Raw genomic sequence first — 20,567 nt, forward strand, 5'->3', positions numbered from 1 at the left:
CTATTGATTTCAATGGGGCTATTCACACATGCCTGAGTTTTCATGCACCTAGTCGCCCATTGACTGCTTGCAAGTGCATGAAAAACACATGCCACACCCAAAGCACATTGATGCAAAAACGCAACGCACACGGAAAGATTTACGCACGTTTTTGACGCGCGTAAATCCGTCACGCTCATGTGAATGTATCCTTACTCTGCATACAGACCAGATTATAATGACAAACCGCATCAATGATGATATTGTTAGAAATATTATTATTAATAAGTAGCAATAATGATATTAATAATAACCATTCCTATGTATAGCATAGTATATATATAGTTTACATCAGTTTTTTTTTTATCACATTAGATCAGGTGCAACAAAAAAAAATACTGAAAAATATCCCAATCCTTTTCCTGTAGGTGAGAGAAGAATGTTGCATACAGCGGCCACAGTATCTCATCACATGGCATCTATAGAAATAGACCAGGCGCTGTATGATTATAGTGTTTAATCTATTGGCGCGGTCTTTGTTCTCTGCGCTATAACGACAACAAATACGTTGTATCAAGTCCCACAACGTTCCCGGTCATGAAAGGGTTAAACTAAATTGGAGGGTCACTTTATTTGTAATAAATAGGCATTAATCGGCTGGTGGCCCTTGATAACAGACGGCAGTTTAGCTCCATTCCTCTGTCCATTATAACACATTAGCTCAGGGGTCTCAAGCACGCGGCCCGCGGGCCGCATGCGGCCCCTGGGGCTGTCATCTGCGGCCCGCGGGACACAGAGCCGCTAGACTCTGGAATTCCCTGACATCGCTGTCCACATATGAACAGCGATGTCTGGGGCTTCCCCAGAGCCGGAGTCCCGTGCAGAGCGCTAGTATCGGCTCTGCTCCGGGACTCTGTGGAATTCCCTGACATCGCTGTCCATATATGGACAGTGTGTCAGGGTCTTCCCCAGAGCGGAGTCCCGAGCAGAGCGCTAGTATCGGCTCTGCTCCGGGACTCTGTGGAATTCCCTGACATCGCTGTCCATTTATGGACAGTGTGTCAGGGTCTTCCCCAGAGCGGAGTCCCGAGCAGAGCGCTAGTACAGTTTCTGCTCCGGGACTCTGTGGAATTCCCCAGAGCAGGAGTCCCACTGATGTCAGGACCACAGCTGGAGTCCCAGGAAGAGCCTACTAGCGCTCTGCCCGGGACTCCAGTTCTGGGGTTGCCCCTGACATCTCTGTCCATATATGGACAGTGATGTCAGGAGCAGAGCTGGAATCCCAGGCAGAGTGCTAGAAGCGGCTCTGCTCCGGGACTCCAGCTCTGGGCAAGCCCCTGACATTACTGCGGCAGCATCCGCGGAGGGCACTGCGGCAGCATCCGCGGAGGGCACTGCGGCAGCATCCACGGAGGGCACTGCGGCAGCATCCACGGAGGGCACTGCGGCAGCATCCGCGGAGGGCACTGTGGCAGCACCTGCGGAGGGCACTGCGGCAGCACCTACGGAGGGCACTGCGGCAGCACCTACGGAGGGCACTGCGGCAGCACCTACGGAGGGCACTGCGGCAGCACCCACGGAGGGCACAGTGGCACTATCTAAAAAGGGGCTGCCCAATCTTGACATGTGTGTCTGCCAAACGCTGCCAACTGAGCCGCCGGACTGCATTTAGCGACACTTAAACTGGAAAACTAGATTGTTGAAATAAGCACGTGGAGAAATATCTCAAATTTTAAACCTAGCAGTATTATTATAGTAATGTAGTATTAATTTCATAGTAATGTAGTATTATTATTATTATTATTATTATAGTAATATAGTGTTATAGTAGTTCAAATAAGTAATTTATTAACAATAATTTTGTGTTGTATCAAATTTGAAAGTAATGCGGCCCGTCAACTTCCCATTTTTTCTATATGCGGCCCACTTACCCGGCCGAGTTTGAGACCCCTGCATTAGATCATGTTTGCGAATCCTGCCAACAACCTAACGTGTATGGGGGCAACCCAGCTGTCCCCCAACATTTGCCATCAACAAAAATCAGAATAGTGCACGTTGGGTTTTAGCATTCAGATCCTTTGTTGTCACAGATAAGCGCCACCAGAGGTGTCAGGCAGCCGCTTGTTCCTCCTATGGCAGGTAACATGCAAGCACTGCTAATCTGAAAATGGGGGCGACAGCTGCCAGCTAAAGTGCGGCCACGAATTGTCTATGGCCAGTCTTACTGTCTCGCTGTGATCTGGACTCCCATAATGCATTGCTCAATGGTAGCAATAAATTAGGTAGCAAAAATTCAATTATTTGTAAAGTTCCTCAACTAAATGTGTAATGTTGTAGATTGCCGTTCCAAAGTGTTCCCTCTATCTGAAGATGCATCTCCATAACAATCTCAATAACCTCGGGGACATAGAAAGGTTATTTCTAAAATCCTGTCCCTTACTAGAGTTATTTAAAGGTCTAGAGAAACAGATATGACTTCTAGTTTTTGAATGACTAGAGGAAGTTATGTGATACTTAGGAACTCTGTTTTTAAACTGTTATACCAGGAAAAGTTACTTTATGATTTACTATTAGAAATCAGATTATTTTACCATTTAACTACAAATGGAAGATTCCCTTTTCATATTCTCGGAAACTTCTAGTTACAGCCATGTTACAGCCATGTTTTCACGAGTAACTACACTTTCATCAAACTTTTAACTTTTGATATGTCATAGAGACATATCAAAAGTTTGGATTGGTGGGGGACCGGGTTCTGAGACCCGCCACGGTTGCTGAAACGAAGGTGCAGAAACCTTAAAGAGGCTCTGTCACCAGATTCTCAAATCCCTTTCTCCTATTGCATGTGATCGGCGCTGCAATGTAGATAACAGTAACGTTTTTTTTAAAAAAACGTTCATTTTTGGCCAAGTTATGAGCTATTTTATATATATATATATATATATATATATATATATATATATATATATATATATATATATATATATGCAAATGAGCTTTGAAATGGACAACTGGGCGTGTTTTTTTTCGGATGTCCAACGCCCAGTGTATTGTGTTTTTAACTTGGCGTGTTTACTTGTTTTACTAACTGGGCGTTGTGAATAGAAGTGTATGATGCTGACGAATCAGTGACCTTGCTGGAAATCTCACAGAAAAGATTCAGAAGTGTCAGGATTCTGAATACACATGACGTCCAGGCAGGAGGTCATGTCTATTCATTATCAGGACACTTGTGTATGTGACTGCACATCGTTCTAGTAAGAACACTATGTGCTGTGTAAATGAATGGAGAGGAGTGCATGATGCTGATTGGTCACTGATTCGTCAGCATCATACACTTCTCTCCACAACGCCCAGTTAGTAAAACAAGTAAACACGCCCAGTTAAAAACACAATACACGCCCAGTTGGACATACGAAAAAAAACACGCCCAATTGTCCATTTCAAAGCTCATTTGCATATATATAAAATAGCTCATAACTTGGCCAAAAATGAACCTTTTAAAAAAAAAAAACCTTTACTGTTATCTACATTGCAGCGCCGATCACATGCAATAGGAGATAGGGGTTTGAGAATCTGGTGACAGAGCCTCTTTAAGTAGAAATGATATGAAATGATATGTCAGAAATGCAGTCCCCTCCAGCTGTGCATGGCGCTATGTAAACAATGCAGCTGCGACTCAGACTATACAATACCTCCTCCCTTCTTCCCGTATATTGTCGCAGCGAAGCGCCATACACAGTCACATGACCGCGCTTTATCCAGATCCACTTATGATTAATACTGAAATATATTTAGGCCCAGACAATCCCTTTAATTTAAAAGTTGTGCCTCATACAACAATTTATTTGATTCTCCTGTGGCCGATACTACGTCTACTGGGAGACCATGCCGACTTTTCTTTGAATTTTCCATATTTGTTGAGTGATGACAAAAGTCTAAAATTTGTCGCATGTGACCGCTTGTACGGTTTTTGGTGCAGTTTGTGCCAATACCTGCCGTAAAAGTGTGGATCATAGCGTTGACGGATAAATGTCTGTCTGCCTTAAAGGGGTATTCCCAGGACCAAAAAAAAATAGGGTAAGTGATAATTTTTTGATTGCTGGGGACCCACGGCTGGGATGCCCACTGATCGTGAAAATGAGCGTCCCAAACAGAGGGTTCATCCTTACTGCTCGACCACATTGAAAAGGACAATAAATGGCGTGGCGGTCAAGCATGCGTCCTGCTGCTCCATTCAAAGTCTATAGGAATGATGTAAAAACAGTTGAGTACAGCACTCCACTGGTCCCGTCATTGTCATAGATGTTGAATGGTGTGGCAGCGTGCATGCTCGAACACCGCTCCATTCAAGTTCATCCTCACTGTGGGGGGTGCAGTAAGGAGGATTTGGAGGTTCGAGACCCCCGTTATGATCAGTGGGGGTCCCACCGGTGGATAGGTGATTTATGATTCTGGGAAAACCCCTTTAAGGTTCCATTTGGGGGAGCTATGCAGCTTATTGCATATTGTTTATACATTGAACTGAATAATAAAACAGTATGCAGTAAGCGCCCCCTAGTGCTGGCTGTAGGTACCCAGCAGAGAACCCATCTGCCCGCTGTACCATCAGATCACTCTCAGCAATTCCACTAATGAGACTATAGCGGAGAGCTGCAGTCACTCCAGTAAATTTTTGGGGTGCTGCAATGTGAACTATAAGTGCATGTGATATACTGTAGTGGTATATTTATATTCTGCAGAAATTATTTCATGATATTATAATCTTTTGTAAACCAAAGTAAGAAAAAAATATTCACTGCAGTGCAAACCATTCCATTCTGAGAGGATTGTAAACCATGCCCAAAGGTATAAAAACTACAACAAAGGCCGGCATGACATAAGCGCCTGTCAGCCATGCTGCCTTGAGCTGATTTCATCAAGTTGTAACAAACTCCCTAGCCCCCCTTGAACTGACTACTGTACTTCTTTTCAGTCTGTTGGCAGTCAAAGTTGATACGGGTGGTGTTGAAAACTAATCAGTCTCCAATGAGCCAAATGGTAAAAATGAGCACACTATCGTGTTCTACAGACTGACATTTATTTTTGGCCGCTGCTGTGTGTTTTTGATCACATTCTGTTAACAGGATAACAGGCGCGATAAAAAGGATACAAAAAAAGCTCTACTTGTTTCTAGAAGATATGTGTGTATATGTGTGTATATGTGTATATATGTATATATATATATATATATATATATATATATATAATTAGATAGATATTTTATACACACATTTGTATATATATCATATTTGCTAACTTTTATGAAGGAACATAAGAGATAAAAAATTTGGATGTATGAAACGGCTCATGTAGTGCGAATGCAAGATTATTTACTATATGTCCCGCCCATTTATATAGGACACGCCCCCAACTACAGCATTTGGATAACAAGTAGCGGATATGATGACCTTCTTCATCTCACCCAAAAATAAATACACCAGACCCCCTAAACAAATGCAGGCCTCAGACTGCCTACACAGCCACCAGATCAGACCCCAGAAAAAAAACAGACCACAGCCTCCTAAACAAATATAGACCGAGACCTGCTAAACAACTACAGACTGAGACCCCCTAAATAAATACAGAGCCCAGACCTGAGTTCCTAAATATAGACCCCAGACCAGACCCCTGACCACCTAAACAAATGCAGAGAGTCTGCGGCAACACCTAGGAGGATCAGGAATTAGTAGACTTGAGTATTTAGGACGCAGTGTCCTGTAGATTTGCTGTCTTTTCCTTTTTCCAGGAGCCTCGCGGATATTCCAGGCAATTTATGGGACCAGAAGGGTGCTGTTTTTTTTTAGATTTACTGGATTATCAAATTTTATAAAAGGTACGAAAGGGTGGAGAATCCTTAGGAAGAAATCCCAGAATAACATATTAACCCAGTGGAGGAGATTTATTAAAGGCGCACTGTATGTATATCCCTCTCCTAGTTGAGCGTGCTCCTGAATCATCCGCAGGCGCACCCTCTGTTGATAAAACTGCCGCTGGCTATAAACCGCACCAGCTTGAACCCAAGTGTCGGAAAACCTTGCAAAATGAACCCCAACATCTGCTACCATAAGGCCTCATGCACACGGCTGTAGTACAGCTCTATTTGGTATGGAGCTGTAATATGGCTCCTATTCTCATGCATGGGGCCTCTACTATACTGCCATATGCCTGTGATTTCATAAGCATAAAGAGAATTTTTATTTAGGACTCTGTACTAATACGGCAGAAAAAAAACACGGCATGTTCCATTGAATGCCATATGTACAGAGCTCGATACATACGGTACCTGGCGGAGACAGTACGGCAGCCCATGGACTAACTTTGGTTTTTATTCAGAGGAATTTCCAATTACTTTTTTTTCTACTCAGTCTTTTGCTTCTGGTTTTGTTCAATTCCGTTTTAGGGTATATTCACATGCTGCGGAAAACCCCATCCACATGTAGTGGAGCAAATCTGTGCAGAATTGAGGGCATTTTTTTAAATCGCAGCATGTCAATTCTGTTGCAGATTTGTCGTTGACTTTTATTATGGATTTCCCCCTTTTCAATGCATAGAGTGAAATCAGCGTCAACGTTTTGCCGCAGATTTGCTGTGAAATCCGCTACGGAAATAGTCTGCGGCATGTAAATAATTCTTTCTAAGAACAAATCCCCCAAAATCCTATTTAGTTAAAGCTAAAAAGGGAGATTACCAAATTGTGCTTGAGGGATTATATGACCAGAGATAGAGCTGGGAGTTCAGGAAGATTGCATAGCGGAGATGCCGGCACAATGCTTTTTATTATATAGTGAGGCCACATTGATTCCCACATTACTCCATCTCCTTCTTACGTGGCTTTACTCCGTACACGTTTGCCAGAAATTCCACGGGTCATTGGAAGATGACAGTTCTATAAAAATAACTCTGTGTGGCAGCGGAGCAGGCTGTGCCCTTATCTATTAGTATCCATTGCATTTTGTTTGCCAAATCATTACAAAAATATATATTTACAGATGTGTCAGAGCGGAGTTTGTCATGAATGATTTCTTTTGTAGATTGTGATAATTTAGTAAGTTTAGATAATTCAGTCATTCTACCTACAGTTCTAGAACTCCCGACCCGGCTATTTTTTGTTTTTAAACCCCTGCCTTCCTATATTTTTCTTTTTCGTTTTTTTTAATACATTTACAAAATAAAAACATTTTGCTTTTGTTTTGTTCCTCCATCTTCTACCTGTGAGGTTTTTTTTGCAGTGCGAGCTGTATTTATTAATACCAGTTTGGGATGCGTGTGACTTTTTGATCACTTTTTATTCCATTTTTTAGGGAGGCGAGTTAACCAAAAAAAATGACAATTCTAGCATTTGCGACAATACCAATTATGTTTATTTTTTGTCTACATTATTTGACGTCAAAAATGAGAAAAGTTTTTGAAATTTTAATATGTTTTTGTATACTCTTAAAAACTTTATTAAACTTATTTTAATATTTTGGTTAGTTCCACTAGGAGACTTGAACATGAGATCGTTAGATCGCTGGTGCAATAAATTGCAATACTTATGTGCCATGTGTAACTGCTGCCATGTATTGCAGTGTATTGTGCTTTTACCGGTCTCCTATTAAGCTCTGCCTCTGGCATTGCAGACCTGGAGGCCTTCATCAACTAACATTGCAGACCTGGGACATTCATTAGGCACCCGCTGCCATGACAACCCATTGGCACCCCATGACTGCGTCATGTGGGAAATGGGATGACAGAGGTCCCGCTCCCCTCTTGGTCTAACTGTTGACCGTGGCATCTAAGTGACTAAACGGCTGTGATTGGAGTTCCTAGCCGTAGCCCCCCCCCCCCCAGATAGCGCCGCTGTAGCTCCTTGTAGGTGCGGAATCCCCAGCCAGCGCTCTGGCCAGGGGATTCCGCTACTGGAGAAGCCCCTGGTGTCACTGTCCATATATGGACAGAGACATTAGGGGCACCCTCTAGGAGTGAAATCCCCAGCCAGAGTGATTCCTCTCTTACAGGGAGCTACAGTGGCGCTATCTACAGGGGGGAGATGCCATTAGTGGTGCTATCTATGGGGGCGCCGCTATCTACAGGGGGTGCTGTCTACATGTGGGGGTGCTATCTACATGGGGGATGCTATCTACAGGGGGAGGTGTCATATACGGGGGGTGCTTTCTACAATGGAGGTGCTATCTACAGTAGGGGGTGGTGCTACCTACAGTGGGGGGGTGCTATCTACAGTTGGGGTGGTGCTATCTACAGGGGGGTTGGTGCTATCTACAGGGGTGTGGCGCTATCTACATGAGCACTGTGGCACTATATGGGGGTGTGACACTACAGGGGACACTTGTGCTATCTACCTGGGCACTATGGCACTATGAGGGCTTTGGCACTTTATATGTGGGCACTATGGCACTATGTCACCTTATATGTGGGCAATGTGGCACTATCTGCAGTGGGCACTGTGGCACTATGTGGCCACTATCTACACAGGGTCATTGCAGCACTGTCTACATGGGAACTGTGATGTTTTCAGGGGATTTGAACAATAAAACCAACAAATTAAATCCATCCGTTTTTTTAACGGCCATGAAAAACGGATGCCAACCGGATGACAAACAGCCATTAAAAACGGACTGGAAATGGATGACAATTTGGAGACACACTGATGCAAAATGGCCATGAAAAACTGATAGTAGATCTGTTTTTAATGGCCATTTTTTAGTACTGTCGTGTGAATATATATTCAGAAGCATCCGAACAGCACATAGCTATTCCTGCACTCACCTGAGAAGTGGATACAATTGTATACAGTCTATGTAATGTTCTGTGAGCTAAATACAACAGCTGCACAAATCCTTCTGGTTGTTTGTTACAATGTATCGGTCTGAAGTCCAGGCTGTTAAACCCAGAGAGCATTACCTAAACTGGATACAATTGCAACTTTTTACTTCCTCTGAATACGATTGTATCCACTTCTCAGATTAGAGTGTTCTCATTCACTAACAGCAAACAAATATCATAACGATGAGGAATTAGAACACAAAGAATATTAGAAAGTTGTAGAATATTTCTTTCATATAGGGATTCTGCTTTATTTATATAAAACCTGGAAACCCCTTTTGTTAGAAAGGTCTTTTGACTAAGGTTTCTTGCACACGACCGTTGTGCCGCTCGGGCCGTTTTTGACGGCATCCGAGTGGTGCCCGATAATCTTCACGGACCCATTCACTTTGACGGGTGAATCGGGTCCGTGAAAAATGGTCCAAGTCTCTAAACTGAGGAAAGATAGAACATGTCCTATATTTCCTCAGATGGCACACTCGGTCGTGTGCATGAGGCGTTAAGGCTTATTTGCACTGGCCAATGATCGGGCGAAGGGGAGTTCCTATAAAACAGGGCAGTGATCAGCTGCCCTAAAATTCATCTTTGTCGACAGCACACCTCCCAGTCTAAGACGACATTATGTAAACTGTATGGGGACCAAACAATCGTATTACCGATCTGTCGTCCCGATACAGTTTACATTGGCCTGTATAAAGGGCCTTTAAATGAGCTCCGATGGAGCTGTACCTATAGGAGATCGGCGCTCATTATGTGCACATTTCTGCCTGTGCAAACCAGCCTTAATTGTGCCCTTCCAGCAATCTGATAGTAATCTGTAGGGAAACCTGGCAGTAATTGTTCAATTTCCCTGCAGCGCCACCGCTAGGGGAATATTATTCATATCAATGAGCTGTCTGTGTAATGCAGGAAAGGACAAGTTCTCCAGAGTGAGAGATGCTCTTTGTGACTGCTCTTCACTCTGGAGATCGTGATCCTAATCAGAGGACTTAGGCTGGGTTCACACGAGCACATTACGTCCGTAAAGGACGGAACGTATTTCGGCCGCAAGTCCCGGACCGAACGCACTGCAGGGAGCCGGGCTCCTAGCATCATAGTTATGTAACAAATCCAGTAAACCACCAGCTTGTGTAAATACACTTTTAAAAGTGTTGTCCGGTTAAGAAAACCTCTTTTTATACACCAAATTAAGAAATTCTGAGTAAGGGCTCATTCAGACGAGCGTAATCCTCGTCCGTGTGCTGTCCGTTGAAATAACCGGCAGCACACGGACATTGTAATGTTAAAAACACATGTTCCACCTGTAAAAACGCAGAACCAAAGACCACGGCACACTGCCGGAATGTGTAAATACACCTAAACTGCGCTGATCATGTCTAACCGACAAAGGTACATGGCTGGTAAAGGTACATGGCCGGTGTATTAACACATACTGGAAAAGTTCTGGCGAAATGCGTTCATGGATTTTTAGGCTAGGATCACACTTGACAACGGATACCATGACAGAAACCCGACGGAACCCAGTTAAAGTAAATAAGTTCCGTCTGTCGGAGTCTGTCATGCGACGAGTCACGCACTTTCGTGTTGTTCTCCTATGACAGAGCAGAACAATGGGAACCCTGAACTCACATGTGAACGAAGCCTAATCCTCACAAAGTGATGTAGCTTTATGTAGAACATATGGATTTATCCTTTATTTGGCTGAAATGTCCTTAAGATGAATGAATAAATTTGTTGTCAGCGCTTTGCTCTGCATCCTGATGAAATGTGATGATGAATGATTCTGGGTAATTGTCCATTAAGCTTCTCTCACACTGAGATCCACATTCCTGACATTTCTCAATATGGCTTCTTCTGCAGGTATTGGCACTGTAGATGGGACAGCAGAAAAGGACAAGGACTTTAGAGGAAAGGCCCAAAATCAAGTACAGTTTAACCCTGGGCAGACCACGGCAACATGGAGGGTGCGGATCCTGACTGATGGGGAATATGAAGAGTCTGAAACCTTCCAGATTGTCTTGTCTGAGCCTGTCATGGCATCACTGGAATATCCGGAAGTGGCAACAGTGGAGATTGTCGACCCTGGAGATGGTACAATAAATACTTCGTCTGTTTTGTTTTTTTAGCATTTTAAAAATGTTTATGTAAATTTTGTTATTTATAAATTGGTGAATGTCTCACTTTGGATTTTTTTTTTTCACTGAAATGGTTCTCCAACGATAAAATGATCACAGGGTCTACAGCTGTATTAATCCCCAGACATCAGCTGTAATCTGTGGGGAAACCTGCGATCATGTGTTCATATCCCTTACAGCACCACCACAGGGGGAATAAAGCATTACACATTTCCCATTGAAATCAACAGGTTGTTCCTCTGTAATGCACACACATGCCAAGTCCTCCAGAATAAAAGACTGGTTTTTTTTTAGCCGTTCTCAACTAATAGACGAGAGCTCTGAATGTTGTAACCCCCTCTATTAACTCTCTGACGGTGTATTTGAACATGAGTTTTCTAAACCATGCAACCCCTTTAACGCCATGGGAGGATCAAAGCACTTAAAGCAAGATCTTATAGATCCCGGCACTCACTCTCTTATATATTGGTAATTCCTATAAATAAAAGCTAAGGACAATGCCAGCTGTACTAAAGCATGGAACTTTAGTTAAAATTGGCCATACATGGGTTAGTATCTCTGAAATAGTAGGGCATGTAGACATCAGATGTCCCCAGAAGTACATGTTCTCAGAAGAGGCATGATGGCCTCAAGTAGTTGTGTCTTGATCATTTACCTCCCCAGCAGCGCTCCATGATGGCATTCACATTCCTTTTTTTCGGGAGGTGTAATTGAATTGCTTAGTTTGATTGAAATATAACTGTGGGAACTAAAACACCTATGGAAACTTCCCTCCCCAGAAAGTAGTGCTAAAAGAAGAATGTCATGTTTAAGATGATGCCGGAGAACTGGTTTATGTAAGGTGATTCATTTAGGAGTGAAGAAGTGATAAAATGATTGCTAAATGCAACTTAGGAGAGATAAGTGATAAAGAAGGCATGCACTGGCAGGGGGCCCACTCAACATCTGTTCTTTATTCATGAACCTTACTCGAAAGGTGAACGTTAAATGCCTCAGTCCCGTATCGGTATGACATGTACTTGTAGGCGATACCGCTGGATGGATCTTTTTCCATTTTATTAGGGGTCCCTTATTATTGACCTGTGCTGGTGTTCTATGAGATCATAGAGTTATGATATCCACCACGCTTGTGGCAGTCCCCTAATACATGCCATCAAATTAATACAAAAACATTTACAGATGTTAAAAAGGTTGTATGAGATTGGAAAGAAGGGTCTGCTTTTTCACAGCGCCATTCAATGGTTGTATCTGGTATTGCAGCTCAACCCTATTCACTTGAATAAGATTGAGCTGCAATACCAGAAACAGGCCATGGACAAGAGTGGCACTGTTTCTGGAGAAAAGCAAATATTTAATCTCATTCAACCACATTGATAGTCCCATACAAATCAGCCCTGGCTGAAGTACACCAAAGTTCAGTTTATTTTCCTCTTTACCATGATAAGGTTGGGGGTTGTAGGTGCTGTTGTGTTTTCCCATGTGTTGACCGCTGCTCATCTTTGTTTGGATGCATATAATGAGTCAAATATTTTTTGAGTAAAAGATAGTAAAAACCATTAACACTGTAATTAAAGTCATTCTTCAGTAAGTGTTAGCTGGAAATTTGACCTCTCATCCTAACAGGTGGTCTCTAGTATTTTGGCTGTAGTAGGGATGATTGACACACAATTTTAGCAGTCCGGCTCCGTTACAGTGGGACTATTGTTTTAAAGGATATTTACAGTACATTCTTTTGATATATTAGAAAGAAAGAGGGGACAGATAGAAGGGAGATTGGCGGCAGGATCATACTTTACAGGGTTTTTTTGTAGTCTGTTACCATGGAGACTTGTAGGTCTGCATAGGAGCTGTAGACACAAAATGCCAGGAGATTTTTAATCAAGACTCTTTGTAAAATTGTTTCATTTTTTTTAGGTGCGTTAAAAAAAAATATATATTTTGTATGTTTTTAGTTGTATTTTTTTAGGTTGTATTAACGCCCAATTTGCAGCACGACTCATAAATTCTGCAGTAAACTGGCTGTAAATGTGAAAAGTGAGAACTCTGTTTTAGAAACAACTTTCTGGAAAGTATTTTTATTATGTAACCCTAAGCTGACAAATATGTTTTCTTAGTACAAGCTGTCTGTCAGCGTTAGCGTGACCCTGATTATATTTCAGTCACTCATGAAGTTTACAACGTTCTAGCCGTAATACATGTGAAATCAGCTACGTCTCATATTACAGCTTACATTTCATAAAAAAATGAATAGGGGTCACGTATAAAAAATTCCAATTTATAAAGATAAAAATGTCTCCGCTGTGTGACATATAAGGTTGTATTCGCCAAACTCTACCTATAACTACTGTCATTTTAAAGTGTCCTTACTGTTACATTGTTTTTCTAGGCTCTGTTCACATCTGTGTTCTGGTTTCCGTTTATAATGGAAATAAGGACGCAGTGCCGATCCGCCATACCATGGATACCACCGGCGCACACCGCACCCCATTGACTTTTAATAGGGTGTGTCCGTTTCTGTCGCGGTGTCCGTGGTTTTGAAGGGGAGAATAGCATTGCATGCAAATCTGCTGGAACCTGCAAGAAGGCACCGGGTTTAGCCTCCTACGCAGATGTGAACGGAGCCTAGCCAGCAGTATGAATGATGTGGAGTGTTTTTCTAGTGTATTTGATGAGGTGATGCTTCTTTAGTACAGAGCAGTATTCCTCCATTCTCGCACACAGATGGTTGTAAGAAGTTTGCCACCCCCTGCTACAACTTGGGGTCTGATCTATGTAAAGGTCTCTATAACTCCTTCTATTTAGGTCAGTAGGAGCTGTATACAGAAATGGAGCGCCATAACCTTATCAAATATATTGTGAAAATGTTCCATTTAAGCTGCTGGTTGCCCCCACAATATCGGCACTTGACAATCGCTTATCGGCTATTGCTTCATGTACACGGGACTTCTTGTCTATGCTCAATCCTTTACTGGAATTTTTAATTTTTGGAAAGGACCTGGCGTGCTGCGCTACACCTCTATAGTAATGTCTACACGACGGTGGCTGCCAAAACAAACCAGAAGTTTATATAGGAAATGGTCTTTGACAAATTAATATTTGACAGTGGTAAAAGCCATACTGAAAGAATATTTACAATATCTAATGAAAAGTCAGAAAATTCATTTCAAGGTTTATTTTTATTGGCGTTTTTTTGCCTTTGCTAGAAATGTGTCTAGAATTACATGTGGTATTTCTCCCAGAACTTACATTAGAGAGATAGATGGGAATTCTATAATCCTCTCTGCAAACTGAAATGATAATAAATATTATTTGCCCTTTAATTACAAGGTGCTGTCTAATATGGGAGTCAGATATTTGAAAAAAATGAAGGCAGGCCTTTTAGATGAACCAGATGATCATAGGCAAGATTACTAATCAGTATTTGCAAGGTTACTCAAATGTAAAGATTTGCAGATTTAAACTGTAAAATTTAGTTAAACATGGAATTGCACTTTAAGGTGGACTCCAGGATTAGAGAAACATGGCTGCATTCATCCAAAAAAGTGTCACACCAGGTTCACAGGTTGTGTGTGGTATTGCAACTCCGCTCCATTCACTTCAAAGTTGCTAAACTGTAATACCAGACACAATTCATGGACAGGTGTGGCGCTATTTCTGGAAAAAAGCAACCATGTTTTTCTAATCTTGAAAACCCCTTTAGAGATGGAATATTTAAAGTGATATTCCGGTTTTAGCAAATAAAGGTTAATGAAAAGTTATTTTCAAGATCTGTGCTTGCTGTCATTCAATAGGAACCTTCATTGTTTACTTCTAGTGGATACAAATCTCTCCTGGTTGTATCTAAGTTTTCCACCATCAGGGACAAAGGCTCAGTAGCCTTACCAAGCCCTGTATCGAAATACCCTAGCCAAGACAAAGTGACTTGTTGATACCCCACCCCCTGGCACCTAGCCACGATAGCCCCACTTAACTACACCCCTGGTCCTATTCATGTGACGGACTTACAGGTACAGGACTGATTTCAGTTACAATATGTGAATCAGAGCTCTGTCGGCTAATAAGCCGTACATTTATTTGCTGGAACCTTCCCCTTTAAGAATTCTATCCTTAAAGTGTAATTCCATGTATAATAATGTAAAATGTTATTTAATTGTTTTTCATCGATTTTAAATTATTTCAAAATAATAATCTGTAATGGTTGACTTTGAACTTTCTACTCACTGTGCAATTGTGTCAATGACAATACATAAAAAGAGGTGTCCTACAGCAAATCCCAAAATAGGCACCAGTTGTGGTCACTACAGCCCGTCCAGGGACAGGCAGACCTATCTCTTGTTCACCAGGACCTCTAATCCCATCTGTTCCCCCTCCTACAATTCTTTGGCCTTGTTCCACATGTCCAGATCAGAACTCCATTTCTCAGTTTAGAAAATAAAACCTGAACTCAGCCACTTATTATAGGACCCTTTGTAGCTCATGTTTTGTTTCTAAAGCCCATCTCAACTCAAAGGCTAACAAATCCAGATGTGACTGCAGTTTTTCGCAGTTATTCTGAAGCTTTCTCAGGTATACGGGGGATTGTTTGGTGGGCTCTTACATTGGAGAACGGCTTTCTCTCAGGGATTTTCTTTCCCTAACCAGCAAAATAGCAGCTCTGAAGAGTCAAGGGGACAAATACAGATTCAGTTGACCCAGTAGAGCCAGTATATTATTTGTCAAGAAGAGGAAATCATTAATGGCCGCCTGTCTCCATGTCACATGCAGGTACAGGCACCGGTCATCACGGCACCAAACAAACCCCCATATCTCAGCTTCCTGGATCCCTGTGAGGGTGAATGGGAAATGTCACCTTTGCATTTTAAATGTTTAAAGGGGTTTTCCCATGAAGGATATTTATGACCTATCGACAGTATGTCTCTAGAAGGGGGCCCCCTAAACCCCGTTCTAGCTTTTTGTGCTCACGCTGCCTCCCGGCCACTTACTGATTACATGGTCAGGAGTTACGGAAACAATGTAGCTCAGCGAGTTGCGCTTTTTCCGTAACTCCGACCATGTCCCCACAATTTAATCAGTAAGTGGCTGGGAGGCAGCGTGAGCACAAAAAGCTAGAACGGGGACTAGGGTGCCCCGTTCTACAGATAGGTGCGGGTCCCAGAGGTGGAACCCGCATCTATCTGACATTTATGACATATCCTGTGGATATGTCATAAATGTCCTTCATGGGAAAACCCTTTTAAGCTGGGTTTTCACGGGCAGATATGTGCCCATAATGATCGTTTAAAGGTCCCTCACATGGGCCGATGTAAACTGTATGGGGACAAACGATCGTTAATACAATTGTTCGGTCTCCATAGAGTTTACATAATGTCGGCAGCACATACGCTGTCTACATGGGGAATGTGCTGCCGACAACATGATTTTCAGGACAGTATAAAAGGTGAAATCAGATGAAGAACGAGTGTTCGCCTGATCGCTGGCCCGTGTATATGGTCCTTAAGACTGTATAATGGGAGGAAGGGTCTGCGGGAGAGTCTGCAAGGAAATAGTATGACAGACATTACAAAACATTGGATAATCCCATTGAGCCTAATAGGACTAGTATTGAATAAACATCCAAATAGCTTCACTTCTGTCCCTTCAGTCAAAGCTTTTCTACATATTTGGAAAAGTATCAATCAGGATTTCCAATATAAGAACATGTATTTTAGGCCCTTCGGAATTTTTTTTTTTTTTTACTGAAATAAACTATTTCGTTTCAACCACATTTCACACTGACTTCTATCTGAATTGGACAAGCACCTGATGACGTCTGTTGTATGTCATATATAATCCTCGGTATGCCGTTCCCGTGTATGTAAGAGACATTGAAGTGTTTGTGAATCTATGCCTGTTTATTGGGAATTGCATTATGAGTAATTATCATATTACCCAAACTGCTATCATTACATAGGAGAGCTATTAATGTAAAAGGGGGAGCAACAGAGGGGGATTCAGATTGTCCATGGCTACTGTCTTGGCGCTATCAACAAAATATAGGGGAAGCTGGAAGTAGATTGTTGTTGACAGTTCTTGACATTTTCGTTGGGATCTGTGTGAGCTAACAGACACCTTGGGAAAAAAAATGAAGATCAGTTAGTTTGGGTCTTTCCTGGCAGATTTTGCTGTTTTCCTCAAAGATTTGACACCAGAGATTTCTGACAACCACTCATTCTTTATCTTCTTATTTAGACCATACAAGTGCAGAGATCCCCTACTCAGAGCCCCATATATTAGCCAGAGGAGAGAGCGGCATTCACTTTTGATGACCAGGCTCATTTGTGCATTACCAGGACAGCCTATCGATTTCAGTGACCATCATGTATTGCTTTATTTTTCCTGCAATATCCCAGCAATTTATAAATATGATCAGTCAAAAGCCATCTTCCTCAGTGAAGCAGGCCAAGATAAAGGAAGTTAAAGGGGTTGTCCAGGATTAGAAAAACATGGCTGCCTACTTCCAAAAACAGCGCCACACCTGTCCACGAGTTGTCTGGTACTGAAGCCGAGCTTGATTGAAGTGAATGGGGCTCAGCTGCAATACCACACAGAACCTGTGGACAGGTGTGGCGCTGTTTTTGATAGAAAGCAGTCATGTTTTTCTTATCCCAGATAACCCCTTTAATGTTTAATCATTTTTAATTGTAAAAGTTTGTGAAATCCATCAATTTTGGCAGGCTTTTTAGACTATCTGTTAGGTATGGGGCCACCCAACCACTATCATATGTCCAGGGTTAACATTTGTCACATAAAATAAATGTCTTCTAATTCTTTTTATTCATAGAATCAACAGTATTTATACCTGAGCCAATATATAAAATTGAAGAAGACATTGGGGAGCTGTTCATACCAGTCCGGAGAAGTGGAGATGTGAATCAGGAGTTGATGGTTATATGTTTCACACAGCAAGGTAAGCGCACTCCTATGTATTGTCATTTAAAATATTCTCTAACTTTTCAATAAACCTTGAATAAATCAATAGTACAAGTGAATATAAGAAACTTTGAAATATATCCTTTTAGAGAAAAATGTCTCTTTCTCCACTTATCGGGCTCCCCCACCTCCACTAATTATTCACTTACTCTGAATTTACTTCTAAATCTGTCTCCTCAAGACGAGACAGCTCACTGAGCGATCGGGTTATAGCTGCCCATAGAAGTCTATAGAGAGAGGAGGGGTGATAGGAACAGGAATAAAGTGAGAGGTAGAGAGACACACAGAGAGTCTGCTGTATTATTTAATAAGTGTTCTATCCCACCCCTGTGCTGGATTCACAGTTACACTGCTCATTACTGCTATTTGGTGTCCTCCATGTTGCTGCTGTTTATGAGGGTGTACTACAAAGATTGGGGAGCAGGATGTTCTCTTCTCTATGTGTGCAATGTATGGGAGACTTGATAGCAGTTAGGCTCCACCCACTAAAAGTGGGGATTGGAAATAGAGCCTGCAGAGGGAAAAACTGCAAAATAATGCAGAATACAAGTCATATAATGACTATAAATAGTGTTATTCATCATGTATACACAAATTACAGCTTATTTTAAAAGGTCACCTGAAAAGATTAGGTATGCTTTAACTACATTTATTTAACGATATAGTAATCAGAAATTTTTTATGAAAAACATGTTTTTTTATTATTATTGTGCATAGATATGTAAAGGAAAAACAAATTACATATTGCAGTTTTTACATTTATCTAGATACTACAGAACAGCCTATACTGCTGACTGGTAAAAAAAAAAAAAAAAAAATCTTATTTTACACATACATTCAACCAGAATTTTATCACTAGTCAATGACAGAATGACACATCTATTGTTATACTAGAGCCGTTAAGCAGCCTGTACACAAACAAGACCCCTAGAAGGAGCCGAAAATGCTGGCAAAACGCGCGTTGGGTGCTTAGTTTTTTTTGTCGAATAGGTCATATATCCTATAGCACAAAGATACAATTGCTACAGTATTTAAGCCATTAGTTAGCTGTTCTTGCGTTCCCTCGCTACCCCCGCCCCTTTGCCAAGTGGTGTGAGTAAGGAACAACATTATAGTGGACCTCACTTCCGAGAGCAACTGGCTACTGTGAGCGGTTCTGTGGCTCAGCTGCCTTGCTCTCCTCCGCTTCCTCTGCTCTATAGTCTAGTGGTGGAAGCGTCAAGCAGGAGCACAGCACTCACCCCTCGATTCACAGACCAGAGCAGATCACACGGCTTAGCTGCTGTAAAGGATCTGCCAGACACAGCTTCTGTGTCGACGCCCGTGGGTAATTTGTCTGCACCTGCTCCTAAGTCTGAGAGAGTGACTCCATCTTCTACCACTCAGGCTGGCAGGCTTAGGAGTGGGAGAGCCTATAACAGCCTGGCCAGACGGAGCTAGCTCCCGCCCTCTGTCTATTTATACCTGCATTTCCTGCTCCTCCTTTGCCTGTGATTCTCCTATTTACTGGCTCTGCTGCTGCTGCTTTAACTATTTTTCCCTGCTTCATATTGACCCTGGCTTACTGACTACTCTCCTGCTCTGCGTTTGGTACCTAGTACACTCCTGGTTTGACTCGGCTCGTTCACCACTCTTGTTGCTCACGGTGTTGCCGTGGGCAACTGCCCCATTTCCCTTATCTTTGTGTACCCTTGTCTGTTTGTCTGTCGTGCACTTACTGAGTGTAGGGACCGTCGCCCAGTTGTACCCCGTCGCCTAGGGCGGGTCGTTGCAAGTAGGCAGGGACTGAGTGGCGGGTAGATTAGGGCTCACCTGTCTGTCTCCCTTCCCGGTCATTACAGCTGCCCTCCGCCTTCTCCGCTTCTACCACTAGTGGTGGAGGCGGCAGGCAGGAGTGCAGCAATCATCACTCTTTTTGCCATCATAGATATAAAATTATACAACTTGCAGGAAAAGTGTTAAGCAAGTTATAATGACAAAAATAAAATAACTGTCAACACAATTGGATACTAATTGTTCACAAGGGCTAATTGTTGTCCCAAATAAGTGCAGAATCAGGGGTCTTCTGCACTGAGATTCACTATCCCTACATTAGACATTTTAGCTTTTTTCTATATTTGACTTCAATAAAGTTTATTATTTTATTATTTTGATAATAGAACCACACACCGCTCTTTCTTTTCCTTTCCCATTACTTATTGCATATTTATTGGTGGTGTACACCCTGTGTGGCTCCCTCTATCTAGACTGAATGTTAAGGCCCTTTTACACTGGCCAATTATCGGGCAGACAAGCGTTCATATAACGCTCGTTGCCGATATTTGCCCTGTGTAAACAGGGGAATGATCAGCAGATGAACAAGCAAACGCGCGATCATCTGCTGGTCGTATCGTTTAAAAAAACTAAAAGATTGTCATCATCGGCAGCTCATCTCCCTGTGTAAACAGGGAGACGTGCTGCCGACATGATAATAATGGATGGGGACGAGCGATCAGAGTTACGACCGCTCGTCCCCATCCATAGCTCTGTGTGACCGGAGCAAACGAGCGACGATCAACGATGTCTCGTTGATCGGCGCTCGCTGCACCGGCCTATTGTCGGCCGGTGTAAAAGGCCCTT

General features: G+C 42.3%; 1 protein-coding gene across 1 annotated transcript in view; it reads left to right on the forward strand.

Annotated features, from left to right (window-relative positions):
* Positions 1-20,567, forward strand: part of FREM2 (FRAS1 related extracellular matrix 2) — a 347,973-nt gene that overhangs the window by 249,835 nt on the left and 77,571 nt on the right. Inside the window, exons 8-9 of the mRNA XM_075851054.1 lie at positions 10,705-10,935; positions 17,800-17,925. Of these exons, the coding sequence (XP_075707169.1) occupies positions 10,705-10,935; positions 17,800-17,925 (357 nt within the window). The remainder of the gene's footprint in view (positions 1-10,704; positions 10,936-17,799; positions 17,926-20,567) is intronic.

Source organism: Rhinoderma darwinii, chromosome 2 (assembly GCF_050947455.1).
Source record: "Rhinoderma darwinii isolate aRhiDar2 chromosome 2, aRhiDar2.hap1, whole genome shotgun sequence".
NCBI lineage: Eukaryota > Metazoa > Chordata > Amphibia > Anura > Rhinodermatidae > Rhinoderma > Rhinoderma darwinii.